The sequence below is a fragment of the Cheilinus undulatus genome, linkage group 6 (assembly GCF_018320785.1).
Source record: "Cheilinus undulatus linkage group 6, ASM1832078v1, whole genome shotgun sequence".
NCBI lineage: Eukaryota > Metazoa > Chordata > Actinopteri > Labriformes > Labridae > Cheilinus > Cheilinus undulatus.
Genome location: NC_054870.1, coordinates 35214555 through 35236047, shown reverse-complemented (window position 1 = coordinate 35236047; position 21493 = coordinate 35214555). Strand labels below are relative to the sequence as shown.

Below are 21493 nucleotides of genomic sequence, written 5' to 3'. Positions count from 1 at the left end.
ACCACCTGCTCCTCTGTGATATTGGGGTTTGAATTCTATTAGTGATTTATTAATGTTCTGCTGCAGCTTTCACTTGTACGGAACAGATAATCTGGTCAGTTAAATGCAGACTATTTAAACTTTAATCACCTATATTTAACATTTCTTGTAGTAAATTTTGCAAACATCTAAACTATGTAAGGGTTACAGTAAGTTTATGGTTTCACAAACGCTGTCACTGCATAAATGCATGTTTTTATCGAGAGATCATGTCATATCTGAGAAGAGAGGTTGTCACTGATCTAAAAATGTTTGGATCTGGCTGTGACTCACAGACATGTGTCCTCCTCAGACCTCATGTGTCCAAGCCCGTAACGCTGCATGTACCAGATGCCAGCGCCGCGGTCGCAGAGAGGAATCATGTCATGACAGCACATGCCCACTCACTGCATTGTGTACACACCTGACCTGGAACAAAGTGGACGACACAATGCCACCCATGCTCCTCCCGAGACACAAATCTCACTGTGAGCCACACTTTTCAACACATTGATGAGACAGGCTGACAGTGCAGCAGACACAGGGAGAGGTGTGGGTGTGACAGCCCGCTAGGCTGCTACCATAATTTCATCCTGCCATTACCTGCCCAGCCACTCACAGTTATTCTCACAGAGACAGATGCACCAACACTGCATACAAACATATGAGCGGCACACACAAATAAACACACAGCACTCAGTTTAAGGTGGTGCCAGAACAGTGCTTCTCATTGTGACTCATTGTCAGCGCGCTGGATGAGTGTTGTCAATTGAGGTGACAGAAATAAGCATATTAGCTACAACAAACTCTGGCAATGTCTCTCTCTAGATTTGAGTCAAGTAGCACAGAGAAGTGCATGATGCCCAAGGCAGTCCGCTGAGTTCCTCTCATATGTGCATCTGTTTACACCTGGTTTGCTTGAGCTGACACTGAAACGAGGTCATGGTGTCATTTCACAAATGTCTTTACTATCTGACAAGAAACGTCAGGCAGTGGATTCTTGAAGGTTGAGGATTACAAGATTCAAAATACAATATTGTGAGATAACACTGCATCAGATGAGAATCAAAAAGTGCATCTTGATATTATATGTTTAGGTATTTGACTTATTCCGTATGTAGATGATACCGTTTATATTTTAAAGATATAGTACGCAGTTTTTCAGAGTAGATGTCGCTCTCGAGCACTAGTCCTATCAGACCAAAATAGCTTTTCTTTGTCTAACACTGCTAGCTTCCCCTCCTGCACTACCTCTCCCTCAGTGTCACAAAGCTCCTGATTCCGATACAAACAGACAATAACTGATAGCACCGATAGCATCCCAAGTAAACAGTATTTTGATCTAGAATATAAGGACAAAGTTGTATGTAGGCCACGTGGAGATATAAGTCCTTGTACCCGAGCACTGAGTTATGACATTCAGCACAGGACTATAAACGCTAGCCTGCAATGAGGATCGTAGATCAGTGGTGCTAGCATTGCCTACTTAAGTCGCATTGTTACAGTGTTAGGCTGTTTTACTGTTGGCGTGTGAAGTTGCTTTACAGAATGTATTTATTTGATTTACACTAGTGCAGCTAAATGGAATTATATTTGCATTTAATTGGATGGGGAATTATTCACCTAGGAGCGTCCCTAATTTTTATCTAGAAAATTGAGATGAAGTAGGCCGTGTCAGTGTAAACTGTCATATCGGAGCAACTGATAACCATATTCAGCACAGGTATGTGAAATTTGACACACAAAGAGATCCAAAGGTTGCTGTGCTAGCACATAAAATGTTAGGAACAAAAAAAAGAATAACAGTGCTGCCAAGAGACAATTTTTAATAAGGTTAGCTAAATTTTAACCCTTTCTGACAGTTTTCTGACATTGTGTTCTAAAGCATGCAAGCATCAGATGTTGCACAGCTTTGCAGGGTTGTTGTCCACACTGCATCTGGTAAAAATGTCATTCTCTGCCCTGCAGTGGTGTGATGAAACTAAAGGCTTTTGCACACTGAGTTAATGTTTGTTGTCCAAATTTTTCACACATTAAAAAGGAAATCAGCTTACATTGTTCTAATCATATTGCACGCTGATGCCGAAACTTTCGTCCCTCATTATTTTTTTCAGAACAGGTTCTATTTTATGCAAATGTTGGTGTTAGTCCAAGTCATTTAAATGGTGATTGATGATTCAGATTGGCGCCTGCTGTTTCCTTCTCATTCACTTGCCCCCCTCTCCTCTCCCATCTCTCTCCCTCGCACTGAACTCCCACTTTAAACACAGATAATTTCATGTGTACTATGTGGATATCAACCATAGTATATAACAGATTAAGGCAGATGTTATACTCACAGATCATAACAGGGTACTGAATTCTGTAGGACTATGGATAAAAAAAAAACGCATCTGAAAATAACAGACCCAGAGTGTGAAGATCTTTAAACATCATGAGATTTCTGGTAGCGGTGAAAAACATCTTGCAAGATTGACAGACTGGACTACCTCATCCACAGCTGTCTATGAGGTAGTCCAGCTGAAGAGGAAAGCACTACTGCTTCTGACAATTTAAAAAGAAACGGTGCACAGCTGATCCTCCCTCACCTGTTTGAATCACACTGATATCCCCATTCGCGTGTGTGTGCAGTCATTTGAGATGCACGTTACCAACAGACTGAGGAAATGAATCATCTAGGAATTAAATCCACTGCTGCTAAATACCTGTGTGTAGTTACAATGTGAAGAATAAAGTGTTTATTTAGTTCACATGTGCACACAGAGCAGCTCCTGATTCCTTGTCATCTCCCTCTTTCCTTCTTCCTTACTCATGTCAATGTGAGCAATAGATGAAAATAGGAACGGGGTGATGGGGGGAAAACATTGCACTGTGTCGACCCTCTGTTGGACTGCATGGTGTCAGGCTGTAGGAATCAATGTAGTCAAGCTGATTTTGTTGGTGACACTGTGTTAGACCTGTCCTTCTGTATTTAGTTTAATCAACTCTAAAATTAGTCGACTAGGAAACCCCTATTTTGGTAAGGATTGTCATGCCAATGTGAACACAGAGCTGAGAACAACAAACCCAGGCCGGTAATTACACTCTTTCCGTAACAATGTTATTATACAATGATGTATTTAGTTAGGATATATTTGATGCCTGTAACTTTAATGTTTATTCATGAGGTAGGTGTTGGGGTTTTTCAGCTGTGATTCACATGATTAGATGTTTGGCATACGGGTCACATTGCAGTCTATTTTGGACACAAAGACTTTTTCAGTATTGTATTAGAGTACTCGTGAGGCAGTATTTAAAACCAAATCTGTCAGCAATCTGCTGTTGAGAAAGAATAAGATCTTCCAGGAAGTGCCTTTCCCACATGAGGCTGTGAGTCAGGGGCCTTGTACGTGCATTCTTCTGGGGATCAAAAGTAATGAAGGGGTTGCTTTGCTGCACTTAGCATATAACTTTATCAAATGTTAAGCTGCTTACTGAGTTCCCTGCTCCATCTTTAACCTCCCAATAAGTTCATGTGCAGTCAAACTGCAACAGTGGCTGTATTTAGGAGAGAATGGGAAATTAAGTTTGAAGCATTGTGTGGTTATAGAAAAGAGAAGCAGCATGACCACACCAGTGTGTTGGTACTAATAAGGAAACAGTGTTGAGAGTTCATGCTATCCAACAAAAAAAGAAAAAAAGCACCACTCAAGATGTATTTTTCACTGCACCGCTTTTGGTATGATCCCTTCAAGCATGCTGTCTATAGGAGAAAAAGATGAAGCACTGTGTTACAGATCACTTTGCCCAATAGCAAACCATCGATCAATAGTCCACTGATATATGCCCCAAATGGTCAGAGTGTACCACTTCATTACTTCTGCACCGCTTCTTTGCCCACGCCACCCTTTGAAGTTTGGTAAAGATATCTGACATCTCAGATTAGCCAAACTGAGAATTAATAATGAATTAGTAATATCTGACTCATTAATATTTCATTCCAAACATCAAGCTCTTAATGTGACAGGTTCAAGGGCAAGAAACATAATGTCTGCCTTGATCTCCCTGAAAGCATCACACACACAAGCATTGTTTAAGTCAGATTTCATAATGCTGTTTGCAGCACACACACCAGGCTCTTACTTCCTCTGAGGTAACAAGACATCTATTATTCAACCGTCCAAGTGTTTAGTGCCATGCACACAGAGGTCATGATCGCATGGCAATCAATAGATTTACTGCAGTGTTTGCTGTTTAGGGGGAGGTTGTCTGAGCTTCAGGTCAAATACTCTAGCATTAACTACATGCAGTTATGTTAGATTAAGTGGCTGATTATCAATAGGCAACACAAAAGATAAAAGTGTGCTTTGACCAAGCAAGGAAATACAGCTCTGCTCAGCTTTTTCTCTGTTGCAGAGCTTCAAATGAAAAATATTTTTGCCCACCTGAATGTGTGACAGGTGCGTTGGAGGCAGCATGACTTTTAGAAAAGTGAAAAGTCACATCATCTCCCTCACCACTGGTATTTATAACATTGTCAGTCTATGGAAGTTTAATCTGATGTATGAACAATCAGCACAACAGATATTTTGATCTGTAAATAAATGTTCCCACAAGGCTGACCAATGCCATGTAGAAAAAAATGCAGCCATATACCAGCAGTAAGTGAAATGATAAAGTTGGAGATAGCACGTCATTAATGGTAGGGATGTTTCCGATGCGTCTATTTCCCCGTTCAGCTCAACGCTCATATAAATTGCATTTAACTGACTAAAGAGAAAAAAAGTACTTCAAAACAGTCAGATTCATCACAGGGTCACTGTGTAAGCCACGTTGTACAGAGTATATCAGACTCACATCACAACTAACATTAGCAGGTAGCTCTACCAACCTTCGTTCCTCTTTGTTGATTAATATCGTGCTTTGATATGTGGCATTTTCACTTCAGTTGAGTAGTTACACGTGAGTTCAAACTTCGATAGCATACAAACCACTTTATTTCCATTTGTTACTTAAAAAACTACCGCGCTGTTCCTACTACACGCTAACTGCTAAGCTTCTCAAATTTACATCCGTTGAAGCGGTGAGGGAAAGCTCAGGCAGAAAGGCAGCGGGTTCTAGTGGCGGGAGGTTCATCACAGTTTAAAAGAGCACTATAGACCGAGATTAGAAGCCAGTGTTTGTACAACAATTATAGGCGATTAGTAATTAATCGCGTGCTTGCTAATTGATAAACAAATTTAACGGTTTAATCATGTGCATTCCTAATTAATACAGTTCTCTAACAACAACTGTGTTACTCAAATGCCAGTCTTTTGTTTGAGCATATGATCAAATTTACTGTACAGGGCTGTCACGGTAAGGCTGGCCACACATTAGATGATTTTTAAATCTTAAACGATTTAAAACCGTGGGAGACCACAGAAATGAGGATAGTTTCAAATGATTTTTCATCTTTAATCCTCTGAACACACACGCTAGATGACTCAGCCAGATTGTCAGATCACTGTAGACCACACACCTGCTGACCTGCCAACAACCTTGGTGATCACATGACTTCAGGAAAAACTAACAAACGCAGATACAGCAAAAATCATAAAACAAGGTGTTAGAAAGTCCATGTTGTTTAGGTGTTTTCAAGTAAATACTGTTCAGTTATATTGGGTTTTATGGAGAGTTTTCTTTGTCCTACGCTCGTGAACGCACCATAGGCGTTCCGACGCGGTTGAACGCACCACACATGTGTGTGAGATGCCGCAGCTGCGGAAGTTTAGTTTTTTCTCCTCCTCATGCAGCAGTGGATAGTTCGTGAATTTCCCTTCACCTATGTTTACCCAACATTCACCTGCATCTTGGGTTTATTGTGCGTAGATGCCAGAAGTAAGTTTATGATGTGTTATTGTCCAAGTTGGATATTATATTGTGTATTGTTTGCCGCGAATATGGCTAATGATATCTCACGCTGTTCAGTGTTCAGCTAATAAGCTAATTCCCTCCGTGACTGCAGTGAGCCTCGTATGAGATAACATGTTTACAATACTACAGTCCTTTATATCCAGAGTTATGTTATGTGTGTTATGTATGTTGTGAGCTGTACTGAGTATTGTTTTGTATCTTTATCTGCAGAACCACACACAGTTAAATAAATCCACCACTAAACTGGACATCTGTATCCGTGTCTTTTAACGGAGACACACACCATCACCTTGCCGCTCTAAACCCAGCTAAATTCCTGGAGAACGCCCACATCTCCTTTTCACAAGGGAAAGACACAGGATGAAATCCTGGCTAGAATTAAGGTACAGTTCTGTTTATCGTTGTGAGATGTGAAAGTACATATGATCCGCCTGGTGACGCTACCTGGCCTGCGCTCTCATTGGTTGTTTTGGGTACTCTGTTAGGCGCACTCCGACGTAGAATCGTAAATATCAAACATGTTTGATATTTACTAGTCAGGGTCTGGGAGGCTACGAAGCGATTTGGAGCAGTAAATAAATTGTGTTGACAACACACACGTGCAGACTATTCAGACAAATAATCATTTGCAACGAGGCTCAAGTCAGGATACGCCCCCACAATCATTGAGGGAGTCAAACCTTGTTAAAATCTTAAAGCTAAAATTTTAAAATCCTGTAGTGTGTGGCCAGCCTAACAGTATTTTAAATGTCTATCCTTCACAAGCAAAATTCAAATCATACTGATACTTGTTTTGATACTGGACAACAAAAATTGAAGTCCTAGCTTTCTTTGTTTTTAAACTATCCAAAATTGCATGGAGATTCCTGTAAGTTTCTATGTTATGTAGAGTCTCTTTAAGGCTAGGGTAAAAATGTGACTGCAGATCTGCTGTTTCTAGTACTTCTCAGTACTATCAGTCATTAAGTTAATGGTGATGTAAAGCACATCACTCTCAAAAGTACAGAAGTATCAAAGAATGTGAGAACCTTGTTATGAATAATGAACAAAGAGAGATGTGAGGCACAGCTTGATATCAAAACTAGCAAGATAATGGTAAGCATGAAAAGACAGACCTGTTATTTCTCTAAACAAGATTAAAAGACAGAAAAGAGTAAGTAAGGTACTTGAAGCCAACTGCAATCTACAAACCGCTACCATTCGTAAAATCTGCTGATAATGTCATGCTGCTAACATTGTGCAGATAAAAACAAATGTTTTTCAAATTCATTGTAGTCTGACTAGGATTGAGTGTTGTTTTGATTTTTCCAGATACCAATGCTACATCAATACTTTTCAAATCATGCTAGTGCCTTAATGGTGCCTGAGAAAAAAAAATGTGTTTAAAGTTGTCCGGAAAATAAAAGCTGTTGGGGTATTGTAAATGAATTGCACAAATATCTTTAAAAGATGCCATGTAAGGGTCTCTCTTCAAATTCGTATGCTGGTATCACATCACAGACAAACAAACCAGTTAACGTGTCAGTCAATGTGCTTATTTCTTCAGCAGGAAAATGCACGTACAGCAGAGAGATTATTCCAGACAGCAAAAAATATAAAGACATTCTCGTACAGCTGAAATAAAGTGAGTGCACATAAATCACATACACCACGTCTTATTTCTTGCCTTTCATTTCAGGTGTCTGAGGGTCGCACTGGTGTACTAGGGTATCACAATGAAGTTACTCTGTAATTCGGTCCAATAGGTATCAGTTGTGTTGGTATTGGTGCCATGTCGGTACCAGATTTCGATACTTATCCCCTACTCTAATGCCATCACTCAACTGTCCAACAGTGATGTAAATTTTGTACATTTGTTAACAACAGAAGCCAAAAAAATCACTGTGCTTAGTTTTCACTATTTTATCCAACCCGAAGAACAACACTATCAGAGATGAACATCAGCCCTCAGTCTCTGCTCCTACTGTATTTCTCTGCCATGAGTAAGTAGCACACTATGTTCACACATTCATAGATCCGTACAGGGAGGTGCATCAAAACTACATCGACATCATATATCTAGCAATGTATCTAGCTTGTAAAAAAGTTCACGTGCCAGTCAACAGCATGTTTTTTTCCAATCATTTAATTATTATTATCATTATAAAACCCACACATAAGGCAATCCTTCTCATATTACCATGTGACTTAACTGCAATTGATTAACTTTAAAACCTGCGACACAATTAATTCTTATATTGACAGTAACAAGTTTTCTCAGATATCATCAGAGTAAAGGTTGCAAATGTAGCAGTAAAAAATGCTGGGTTCATTTTGGATTCATGAGAAACTGGATGCAAATAGCTAAGCTAATAAATGATTTTGGATTAGCTATTTATTTATCATGGTCATAATACCAAAAATTAGTATAGCACATCAGATTTTTTCCTCACATAGTTCAAGCTCAAATTAAAATGGGCTCATTCATGAATGGCCCATATTTAAGCCTATAGAAAATACACTTTTTGGAAAAGGTTCTTGTATTTTCACATAACACAATGTATATTGCAGAAAAATATCTATTGCAATGTAAGTTTTTTCAGCTCTTCTGCATATATCAGGTCATAAGGTCAATAGAAAATATGGCCAACCATCCTGAGACAAAATCCGTCTATTTGCACACTTCCACAGAGCTTGGCTTATTCATCAACTCTAAACACATATTTTCTGCACCCCTGCATACTTTGTGTTGAAGATGGATTTTGCAATATGACAAGATGTAAATCAGTGAAATTGAAGACTTCACATCTTCAGCACAGACAACTGCCTCAAGACAACTATTTCATCAAAAAAATTGCCTCTATTGAGCCGCTTCATGGCCTGACAGTCATGAAAAGGGTTCAGAAACAAAAGCACCTTATAACCATCATCTCCTCTCTTTTACTTGCCAGATCAACTATGCCAGCCCCGCTGTTGAAATGGCAGCCCCCTCTGAAGCGGCTGCCACGAGGTGTTCCTTCATGTCCTGACAGAGGAATCTTTTCTTCTATTTTGCCCCTCGAATTAGCATGTCACATTTATCGATCGAGCCTTTTATCCTGCCCCAGCGTGGCACCCGCCCGGCTCTAACACTCATTCAGCCCTTTGATGTTGTGATGACACTCTGGACACCTATAGACTGAGGGCACAAATTCAATTGCACCTGATGTAAAGATGCATGTCCCTCAGTCACAGATAGAGAAAGAGAGAGAGGGGAGAGATCCAGGCAGCACATGCTGGTGATTATATGTTTGTCGTCTGTGCATCTGTCTCCTACCTGAGCTGATTGAAGCTTAGATCCAGCCTTCTTGCAAAGTGGCCATATGTGTCTCCAAGGAAGTCTGGGATCTCTGTACAGTCATGTCCGATGTAAGATATCTGAAAAAAACAAGAAGAGATACATGGCATGGATACAGTGGCTTCACTGAAAAGACCACAGGGAATTTAGAATTTCTTCAGGAATTATCAATCAGTGACTTCTATTTATTTATACAGCCCCAAATTACCTGAAGACTGAATAGGTGTTTTCCACCAGTGAACAGTTTAGGTTGGAAAATAAAAAAAATGAAAGCATAACATGCCACATATCTTTATTTAACATCCATTTAATTATTTTCTTTAATAACCTAGTGCTTTGCTTCAATATAGCCCTTTTTTTAAAAACAGAGGGGAAGCTCCTCCACTCTTTGCAATTTAGAACGTGTACATGCAAGGAATTATTTGCAGTTTTTATGTATTCAGTCCTTTCCTATAACCCTGCCTTTTGGCATATTTGTATGTAGCGTGGGTACTTTTTGGGCAGATCAGGGTATTACATGGGAAAATTGCAGGCAAGGTGTTGGGTCTCTGTTCTGACCTCAGGTGGATGCGGGTTTACAAAATTGGGTCTTCACAAAATTGGACTCATGCACGATTCTGGCCTGCCTCATATTTACCATACAAAACCAATGTCATCCTTAATTTAAGCGGTCGAGAACGCCCCATCAGCATGTCATCCTTAATTTAAGCGGTCGAGAACGCCCCATCAGCCATTTATGTCACCACTCTCTGAGTACTCTCAGTTAAAAACAATTCAACTTTTGGAAAAGCACAGCTGTCACCAATGTCCCTTCTGCCTCGGTAACCAATCAAAATCAGGAAGGGGCGGGACTTAATACACCAGCTTTGTCAACAGCAATAGTCAAGGAGAAACTGATCCGACTCATCCTTCAATGGTAAAGTTCCCAATTTTACAGCTGCTGCTAATGCCAAGACTAGGGCTGAATGATTCTGGAAAATCATTTGACTGCAATAATTTTCCCCAGTTTTGCTACTGTGATTTTTTATTTACTGATTTTGTGATTTTGGAGGGAATGGTTTTATGTCTTTCTCATTTTTAATAAGATAACTTAGCCTATATAAAAGCAAGGAAAGTAGGATTTCTGGCAAACTATTCTGGAAAAACTTGATGCTTCAATGTTTGCATGTTGTGTTAAGCTGCCTCAAAAATGACTTAAACTAGTATGTTGTAACACATTTCAGGTATAAGAAATATCGCACCTTATATTGCAATTTTATCTGAATTCTATTAATTGCCAAGCCATAGCCAGGAGTCCAGGTCAGTATTCCTCTACACTGATTTCATGTTTTTGGTCATATTTCCTTCAAGAAAATGTGAAAATATTAAATGCAAAAAATGATGTAAAATGATGTAATGGATAACAGAGGAATATTTGTATTTCAATATTTTTATTGCCACGACATGAGCATCTTTTCTTTCTAATAATGCAATAATGTTACTCTTTGTAGCTTTAAAGTAGCAATTCCCTCAAAAAAAAAAAAAAAAAAAAAAAAAAAACAGAAGAAATGTGACTAATCTTAACAATAACAACCACTATATAGATATCAGAAATACGTTACCATTCGAAATAAGTTACAGGACACTCCAAATTTAAGATAAACATGAACTAGATTGAGTTTCTGATGTTTTGATAACCTTCAACTGAGTGCATTGCTTCATCTTATTTCCTGTTGTGTATGCTAGTAGAGTCCTTTGTTTCCAGTGATCATTTAATACAGATAACTGCTGTGGCTTGGAAAATGATTCCCTAAGAGTTGTAGGAGGAACTCCCAAACTGAAAGTCACGACTGTAACATTAGCTCCAGTCAGTCACATGACACCGGTGATGTAGGAAAAGTAAACACTCACGTACATTAAGCACCTATAAACTCTGGTTTTAAGACTTTAACGGGATACACGTACCAAAAACACGAGGAGGAAGAAGTCAGAGAAGCTATAAGTGTCTGAAACAAACTTACTTGAGTCCCATTCAACGCCACTAACGACTCGTTTTGTGCCATAACTTCCTCCGGAGGATGACAGCCCCGCTGACTGTGCTCAGAGAAGCTACCTGAACTGATATCCAAAGTTCTGCGCACGACAGAAACACGCTGTTGTCAACATTAAAAAGGGAGCCCTGTGGAATCTTATAAGCCCGGTTACTTTGCAGCTCTACTGGCGCTTTTCAAACAACTTTACCGTTTCCGCGTGCCGTTTGAATCAGCTGACCTGCTGTTGTGCGGAAGCACGCGGACACAGTGTGTAATACTGGTGAAATGTCAGAGCTGCTGCTGAGTCTCCTCAGGGAAAAGTGCCCTTACCTGCAGCCTAGATGAAACTATGTTATCATTTAAAAAATGTTCCAAAAGAAGCTGACTCGTTTTTGGCAGTGAAAAGCATTCTGAATCCTAATATTGCTTTGTCAATTTAGCTGCCATGGCTTGAAGGTGTTCTCTAGACTGGTTTAAAACTCTTGTGAGGGTTATTTAACTCAGTGGTTCACAAAGTTAAGGTCGGGATCCCCACGAGAGCCGTGAGACAATGGTGGGGGGTCAGAGGTTTGCATAAAAAAACAAAAAACAAAGAGAAGTTTAATATGATTTGAAATGGTATATTTTATCAATTATAGTAAAAAATATTCTTCAAAAATCTATCAATTTGAAATGGAAACATTTATTTGTGCTTGAATGTAAGTAAATGTGAAAAAAATCCTTTGGGCAACATATGCTTTAACCACCTCCACGGACATTGGGGGTCACTGGTCTCCAACACTTTTATTGTGGTGTCACTGGCTGAAAAGTTTGTAAACCCCTGATTCAACTGTTATGAAAAAACTTAAGGGTTACACATTTTACCCCTTTAACCCCTAAAACATGCCCGTGAAGTTTTTTTCTGAAAAAAGTATTGGATTTTTGCATGTCTAAAAAAAAAAACCTATCTATGTTTCAGCCCTGCTCAGAACGAGCTGTTTCTGTGTCTATGGCTTTAAATGTTGATGAGCTGTCTGACTCTGCCCCTCTCAGGAAGTGGATGTGGTTCTCTTGATCCTCCTCTCAGCTGGCAGCTGATAGGAGAGACATATACATATCATTTGACAGCCAAGGTCAAGCTCAATGGCATTTCTGTTGTCTGGGCATTTACATGTGGGTGTTATGCCTGGAGACTGCACAACCCTTCCAACCGCCCAGATGGTACCCTCGGCCATGCTTACTCACCACATCCATCTCTTGCTCCAACTTAAAACCGTAGACTTTGTAAAGTTTTCAAAAGATAATTTTCCCCTGTCCCTGGTAATATGCAAAGACATCTAGAGCATTACTGGGGTTGTGTCGATCCTCCATCCTGCCCAATGCTGCCCCCAGGTGGCTTACTCCCCATTACATGCCTGACTTCAGCCTGAACTTTTGGCCCAAACATGCCTAAAAGATCTGCACAGTACTATATTAATGTGAAAAGTTTGTTCCATAAATCCCCTGAAATTTAAAAAGAAAAATAAGAAACCATCAAAAATTAAGCAACCACAGAGTGTTTTAAACAGCTAGAGTTGAAATGCTGCTTTTCATTTCTGTTTAATCTTTTTTAAATCCACCTTTCTCATGTGGTGTGCTCACTGCTGCCACTAGTATTTGTAAAATGGGCTTTGTTTGGTTTTAAGATGTCTTCATCATCAGCTCTTTCATTAGCAAAATAAACATTACTATGGTTATTAACTGTATTGCTTTAGTAACCTCCATTAGCCAACAGGCAGTGCTCAACAAGTGGCTTGAAAACTGCTGGTCGCTTTGCACCTTTTTACACACATGGGTTTAGCTGAAGTTACTTTTTGTTCAGTCCCCATATTGACAAAGCCACTCTGTAGCTGTATCAGTATTTCCTGCTGTGGTTACAGTATTCACCGGAACTCCTTTTCAGTGAAAAAAGCTGTTGACATCATCTATGGGATATTCAACATGAGGTATTGTTGCTTAAAGGATAAGCTGAGTTGATTTAAACTAATTTCTTCTTTTTGCAGATTTGATTACATCTTTCCTTCTTTTCTTAAGATGGAGCATTCAGATTTCATCATCAAGCTATAATCAGTACTTGTTGGTGACTCTTAATGGTGCCAATTCTAATGTAAGTTAACAATATTTCCTTATCAGTTCTTAGAAAACAAATACATGAAATGCACTAAGAAAGAGACTGCCTCATTTCCTGGTGGTAGAAATATGCAGGGCCTGTTGTACTCTTCGCTTGGACACTCCTCAAGAAAAATAATTATTTTTTGAAAACGTACACGACTATTGTTGTCCAGTTAAGAACCAGTTACTCGGGTTAAAATTTAACTAAGTGCAAGTAAAAGTACTGGTCTATAAATCTACCCAAGTAAAAGTTAAAATATATTTAATTTAAAGTTTACTTTTAGTATTGATTAAATACTGAGAAGTGGTACAGTGAGATACAGTCACGGACGAAAGTATTGACACCCCTGGAATTTTTCCAGAAAATACACCATTTCTCCCAGAAATTGTTGCAATTACAAATGTTTTTAGTACACACGTTTATTTCCTTTATGTGGATTGGAACAACACAACAAAACCAGGAGAAAAAAGCCAAAATTGACTTAATTTTACCCAAAACTCAAAAAAAGGGCCAGACAAAATTGCTGGCACCCTCAACTTAATATTTGGTTGCACACCCTCAGGAAAAATTAACTAAAACCAATCTCTTCCTATAACCATCAAGCTTCTTACACCTCTTAACTGGAATTCTGGACCACTCTTCTTTTGCAAACTGCTCCAGGTCTCTTAGACTTGAAAGGTGCCTTCTTGCACCAGCAATTTTGAGATCTCTCCATAGGTGTTCAATGGAATTTAGATCCAGACTTATTGCTGGCCACTTCAGAACTCTCCAGCGCTTGGTCTCCAACCATTTCTTGGTGCTTTTTGAGGTACAGTGCTTAACAAATGTATTAGACCACCTGTCATATTTGTCTCAAAGACCATCCGGCATCATGAAGCACTTTAATGCAGACTCTTTCTTTTTCAGTAAGCTCTCCACATTTTACCATTTTGATCAGGAATGAGGGATTTCAAACTGAATTCACCCAAATTTGAGCCGGCTCAGTGGGCTTCTCTGAGAAGTCAGATATTGATCAAGCATAACATTCAACCACTAAAACTCATTATTCTGTCCAGGAATGCAAGTAAATAACTATAATTTGACATATTAATCAAGAAATAATAATGTGCTTTTTGTTTTTTTTTTCCAGTTTTTTTGTAAATCAGTAAATTGGAAAATTCATGGATAACAATAATAATGATATTGTCGCATTAAAAATATCATTTGGGTTAAAGAGCTTCTACATATTGGTGTATTAACCATTGCAGAAACATAAAAAATGATTTTGGTAATTAGCAATGCTGTTAATTTAGGACATCTGTGGCATAAACCTTACTTTGGTTAGGGTTAGGGTGGTCTAAAAAAATTTGTTAAGCACAGTATGTTGCAGGTGATTGTCCTGCTGGAACGCCCATGACCTCTGATGCAGACCCAGTTTTTGACACTAGGCCCTTCATTGCAGCCCCAAAATCTTTTGATAGTATCCAGATTTCATGATTTCTTGCACACCGTCAAGGCACCCAGTGCCAGAGGCAGCAAAACAACCCCAAAACATCTTTGAACCGCCACCATGTTTGACTTTAGGTATTGTGTTCTTTTCTTTGTAGGCAAACATGTGCAAATTTAATTACTTACTTTCCACCCCTGGTCTAACATGCCTTAATGTGACTTTGTACTGACCTGTAGTTAATACTATTGGTAATACATGTATGTTACTTATATTTTATGATAATATCCCTGAAACCACTTACATTAAGAAGAAGATACCCTTTATTAATCACCCAAAGGAAAACTCAATTTTTACACTCTGTTTTTGAATATGCTATACACACAAAAGGTGAACTACACACATTCAGTACACACTCTAAATTGCCTGAATATGTGAGATGTGTTTGAGTTTGGATCCTTGTTTGTCTCTGACCATCAGCCCAGTGATTATGGTCCTTCTCTCTATTTGTTGGCCTGATGGATGGATGTGTTTGATGATTGATTTGTTTTACTGCTGGTTGGAAAGCAAATTACCCTCTACAGGAATAACAAAGACAGCCTTGACTGGCAACCAGTCCAGGGTGTATCCCACCTTCTACCCAATGGCAGCTGGGACTGGCTCTAGCCCCATGGGAATGATCGGGACAAGTGGCATAGATAATGGATGGAAGGACATACAAGATCCTATGGATATGTAGTAATGGAGACATGTCAGAGTAAAGGCTGCTGTCCAAAAAAGAGCACTGTGTGAGTGATCAGGGGTTCAGTGCCTCGCTCACTACTGCAACTCAGGAGGCAAACTTGCGCCTGTTATCTACTTTTATATTTTTATATGCAAGATAGTTTTACAACATTGTTAAAGTATATTCACGCCACAGAAAATAAAAGTCTTCTTAAGGACATAGGACAGAAGTGTTTACACTCATAGACTAGCATGTATTGGCCAAATGTTCTAATTCAAAATGACCATCATAGAATTTTGTTAATTAATCCATGTGTCGGTGTTTAAAACCTGTGAGCACATAGAGGTAGCTGTTTATAAAATTGCAGTCTTCATTATATTGCTTATATCCAGATAAGAGCAATTATGACACTGTAGATGGGATGTTATCACATCTATCTGATCCTCATGTTCCTCATATTCTGACCTTTGTCCCACATAATATCAAGGGGACAGACCATATCTGATCACAATACCTGTAATGAGGAGATTATGCCACCTGAGGAACATTTACCAAGGAAACGGCAAACACAATCTTATTACAATCAACTACTTAACTACTTGGTGTCATAATTTAGTGCAACTCTGCACACTGACTACACAATAAGTGCATTTTACCCATTTTTAAATGGGTTATCAGTCATATTAGAGTTTTATAGTTATAATGGGAGTGTTTGATGCTTATTTGCTGACATGGTTCTTTAAAGATGTATTTCTGGTCTTTTTATTCCTTTATTTTAGAGAGAAGGACAGTGGAGGGAGTCAGACACAGGGGTGAGAGAGTGGGGGAGAGACATGCAGGAAAAGAGCCACAGGCCAGACTTGAACCCCAGCTGCCCACATACATGAGACTTGACCTAACCACAAGGTCATCTATGCTGAACAATGCCTGCATGGTTCTGTATTAGTTTTAAATGATATGTAACTTTAATCCCACCTTTTTTTAATTCAAAGCTCCAGTGAAGTGTTTTTAGTTGGCTATATAACAGTCCTGCATTAATACTGATGCCTCTGTAAGACCTAAAAAAGCAAACAAGACCATCAGCATGAAGACTAACTATTACTGTAAACTCATTTATAACTTCTAAATTTGCTGTTGGGAATAGGTGTCCAATGACGTGACAAACTGCCAACAGCAAAATCTGTTTTTTTGAAAAATATTTTCAAGTCAAACCTGATGATGGTGTTGCCAGGGCAACCAGGGTTTGCCTGATAAAGGTCTAGTGCCAAAATGCTGCAAATCAATACCCCCTTTTTTGCAAGTTGGACTGCAGGCGTTTTCTTTGCACTGTTTGCTGGACACGCTGTCCTCCAATGCACCAGTCCTTAAAAATAGATTAGCGAAGCAATTCTCCCTTTGTTATGCCGGTAAAAGGCGACACAACCACCTCAAGAAACAGTGGGGATCCCCAGTCTTTAGCACTGTTATTTTTGGGGTTGCTGGCTGAAACTTTTGGGGGCCCCTCCTAGACTTACAGTACTGTTAAAAAAAAAAAAAGTATTTGCCCACTTTCTGTTTATTTTTAATGCATACTTAAATGTTTTTCCTGTTTGTTTAATGAATAAAATAAATTACCAATATGCTTTGTTTCTTCAGACTTTAATCATCCAATCCATCAAACAAAACCAAACTAGAGACAATGGCAGAGTCAAGTGGTATTGGCAGAAAGGATATGGCAAATTTTCATGGGTACATCCATATACTCAGCTCTGCTGCTCATCCCTCAGATGCATGTTCCTTACAAATGTGGTTCTATTTAAAAGGGAAACATACAGGCTTTCCAATGGTGTATTTATTTGCCAAGAATCATTGTTAAAACAAAGAAATAATCTACCAAACACAAATTTCCTTACTTTTTGTGCTAAGTTTAGTTTAGTGATATCTTGATTCAACTGGTCTGGCAGTAACCAGGCCTGGGTTTGGTTAGTGAAACTAAACTCAGCTTAAAAAAAAAAAAGAAATTTGGTCACCTACAGTTAAATTATGATTTAACAAGGGGGGGCAATTACATATTCACATAGGGCCCAGGTAGGTTTGGATGGCTTTTTTTTTTCTCTTATAAGTGGAATCACCACTGAAAAACGTCATTTTGTATTTACTCAGGTTATCTTTGCCTAATAATAATAAAAGAAAAAAAAAAAGAAATCAGGAAGGGGAGCAAATACTTTTCACAGCACTGTATATCACTACATATCCTATCTGGGATTATGAAATTCCTTGAAAGCATGAATTGCTGCCAAAAACACAAAGCAGCTTACCTCACTGCTTCATTTATTTCCTCTCTTGCTAAAGCTAATAATAAAAGTTAATGTTGTGCTACTCTCAGTAAAGAGCCAAACTTCTTTATTTTCAGCTCATTGTGGCATTTCCTCTCAGAAAGTTTTGGATATTGTTCCTCGGCCATGCTGTCAGAGATGTGACGTCACGTTTCCCCGCCCACACGCGGAAAAGCTCACTTTCTCCCTGCAGCTCGCGCGGGGGAGAGGCAGCGCGAGCGTCTGTCCGGCGTCAGACTGAAAACTATGTGTCTTGCGGTGCTTCGCAGACGTTTCAGACTGCAGTGTGATTAAAAAAATGATTAAAGACAGGTGGATTACAGCCTAATGTTATCACAGGGTTGTTTTTCTTTTTTAATTCCGTTAACTTCTCTGACGATTTACAGCGGAGCTTAGTAGGCAGTGATTCCAGGTAATGTGGTGTCACGGACTTTTCCTGTAAACCTCTCCTTCCTTCTTGGGAGTTTTGAAAAGCTTTTTATTCAACGTGCATGCAGATACGTAGGTTTAATACGCTGTTTTAAAGGTTGTTGGGTCTTACAATTGTTCATGTAAGTGGAGATTAAATTAAAGGCACGCAAGTTTAGATTTTAGCCAGAAAATCGCTTTAAAGCGATAAACAAAACGGACTCATTAAAATGAGAATAACTTTGTTCTTGCCAGGAGTTTTTTAAAATGTCAACACGTTCAGCCTTTCAAAATAAAAAAATAAATGTCCGTCTAAAACGGAGAGTTGATTGCATTTGTATTTATTATTTTACGTACCTTTACGCATAAAAAAGAAGATTTAAACGTGCCCCTTTGCTTCATAAAGTAATCTTCTCCAAATATAGCTAAAAAAGTCCAACATATTTCCTCACGAGATGTAAATAGTTGTATGTGCACGCATAGTGATTCATAAACATGTCAGTCATATAAAATATATGATGATATTAAAACTTTCTATTTAAATATCATGAATTATGGTTGCAAAAATGTGTTCCCATTTAAGGGGAATGCCGAGTATTTTGGTGTCTGGTGCAGGAGCCCATTCGTCATCCGGACAATAAAGAGGGTTTTCGCCTGACAGTGAAAATTTATGGTTGCCCTTCTTTGCCCTAATAACTCACATATTGTGTCACGGACTGACAGCCCTTGCAGAAAACAGCAAGCCTGTTATCAATCACACATCTTTGCATATTGTGAAACGTCTCCCCCCTCCTCACTCTTTTCCTGCCAGACAAAAACACTGAAGGAATAAGAAATGCGTTCATTTACAAACTCACATTAAATTGGAAAGAGGTGTTGGCCCACTTTAAATCTTTGGTTTATTTATATTACACATGATCCCAAAATGATGACTTGTGTATCCACATAGAAGACAATTATTGCTTGTTTTCGTTTATTCATACACAGTTTACAGAGCTGTCAGTTATGCAGACCAGTGTAGGCCTTTATGGCGAAGCCAGTCTTTTTAAATTTTTTTTTTTTTTTTCGTTTTGAGTTGTAGGCACTTTTATTTTGAAATTATTTTACTTTGACATTGTCTGCTGAGTGTTTTTCCACTGCATGTGTCTGTCATCTTAAATTGCTTTTGCGTCAGAAGGGCATGCGTAATTTATCTACGTAGATAATGTCAACTTTATTATTATTTTTTATTTTTTTTGGTCCAAAAAAATATATTTTTCACGCTTTGACTGTCCACTCCAGGTTTTCTTGCTCTCCAAGTTGACCTGTCAAGTAGATTACCACAGAAAGAGATTAATGGCAGAGGCGGGTTGCAATAATAATCGTTTTGTTTGATGTGACAACTTTGATAGGCGTTGATTTACTAACAAACTGATAGGCTTTTAATTGAGCGCCTCCATCCCGATTGAGATGAAAGGAAAACCGCATTGAAAAGCTGCCCGATTGCCCTCGAGCCTCAATACTGATTAGCCATCTCAGCGGTGAATAGTTCAAGGCATTTTCAACTTCTTTTCTCCGCCGGCCTGACACTCCATTTCTCTTCTTTTCTCCCCGCCTGTCCCCGCCTTTTTTCTACCTCTTCAAGAAAAATAAATCATTCTCATTGTATGTAAATAAAATGAAGCTGACATCAATATAAAATGTCTGGATTTCTTTTTTGTTCATCGGCTTTGTTATTCTTGTTGCAGATGACAGTGTGCCCGAGGCAGATGACAGGTTTTAACAACACAATGGCAGACGCGTTCAGCCAAAATGGACTCACTTTTTAAATTTTTGAATAAGTGTTAAGTGTTGTTTTGTAAGTAAATTATTTAACCGGGGAACACAAAATTTAATTTTTAATGTAAAGGATCTTTAAAAAAAAAAAGTAATAATTTTATTTTTCAAAGTTTTAACGTCACGCCTTTCTTCATGGCAGCCGTGTTTTTCCCAAGGCTTCCTGTTAACTACATAATCGACCGATTACGGAAAAAGCACTTTAGCACCTTAACAGCCACTTCACACAACATGTGAGCCGAACTGTCTGCAAGTTGTTCAAGTTTCATCATGTGTGCCACCTCCGAGCTGTTCGATGAAGAGCTCCAAACACTTTGTTAAACAACCAACAGCACGTCCACTAAAAAAAAAAAAAAATCTCTGGACTAGTGGAACTTCGGCTGTTTTCGAGGCTTCTTAAAAATTCAACCTTAACTCGAGAGTCGATTTATTCTCTCCGAAGAACTTGGTGTCTCTTGCAGAATGTCTCTCTCCCCACATTTGTTCTCCTCCCGCAGTCACACTGGCATGTAATCAGCCACAATAGCTGACATAAATCAAGCGGCGGATTGACAGCGTCTGACAAATAACTGATTGATTGCGGTGGAGCAGAATTGACACTTGACGGAGGGGTGGAGATAGAAATAGAAGGGCGGTGTATATTATACTGAAAACATGTGACATTCACATCCCTCCATCACTACATTGGTCTATTCCTGTCAACGCTTGTCTGTTTAGGGAATTCAAGCTGAAGTGGTTGGTTTTATGTTTGCCAGTGGAGGTAAATAGTCCCAGTAGTGGACGTGCGTAATACGCACAGCATTTGAAAGTCTCTCGGCTTAAAGAATGACAAATAAAACACTCTTTAAGATATATTGAGGGCTCTGAATAACATCTGTCATCTTTAAACTTACTGTTCCTCCTAAACATTTATGAAAAGTAGTCTCATGGCTATCTTTCGAGTGATTAAGCTGTAAAGTGGTCGGCCACTTGTTTGTTTTCGAAAAAATTGCAGTCCAGTAGATTATATTTAGGTAAAAGGTGCCACTTTAAGACTTGATTAAAAATTAAAGGAGTTTTTATAATGATAAATGCACAATTTAACATTCTCAAGCAATAATATAGGCACTTAGGCCGTTTAACTCGAGGGATTCTTTCCACCCTTTTAAAACGTGGAAAGTGAAAAACAACAAAGAGATAAAAATTTGGGGGATAACTTTAAAAGCGTAATAGCAACTCAATTACTGAGTAACAATGCTTCCTTTCTTCTCATGAGCAAATAACCCCGTAGCACTATCAATAAAAGATAGTGTAAGCGTTCACAGCAACCAACATATTACAGCCTGTCTCCTCCCCCGAGCTGTCGAAATAGAGGCGCTTACAAAGAGGAGAACGTCACATCCCCTTGACCCTCCAATCACCTCAGGGTCTCATTTGATTGGAAGGCGGCAAAG

At 38.9% G+C, this 21493-nt stretch overlaps 1 protein-coding gene across 1 annotated transcript in view; it reads right to left on the bottom strand.

The window, feature by feature from the left end:
* The window catches only part of lrmda (leucine rich melanocyte differentiation associated), a 388232-nt gene extending 376728 nt beyond the window's left edge, over positions 1 to 11504 (bottom strand). The window contains exons 1-3 of the mRNA XM_041788811.1: positions 11450 to 11504; positions 11230 to 11341; positions 9209 to 9309 (exon numbers count right to left, since the gene is read on the bottom strand). Coding sequence (XP_041644745.1) covers positions 9209 to 9309; positions 11230 to 11271 — 143 coding nt within the window. The 5' untranslated portion in view covers positions 11272 to 11341; positions 11450 to 11504. The remainder of the gene's footprint in view (positions 1 to 9208; positions 9310 to 11229; positions 11342 to 11449) is intronic.
* Positions 11505 to 21493: the final 9989 nt, after the last annotated feature.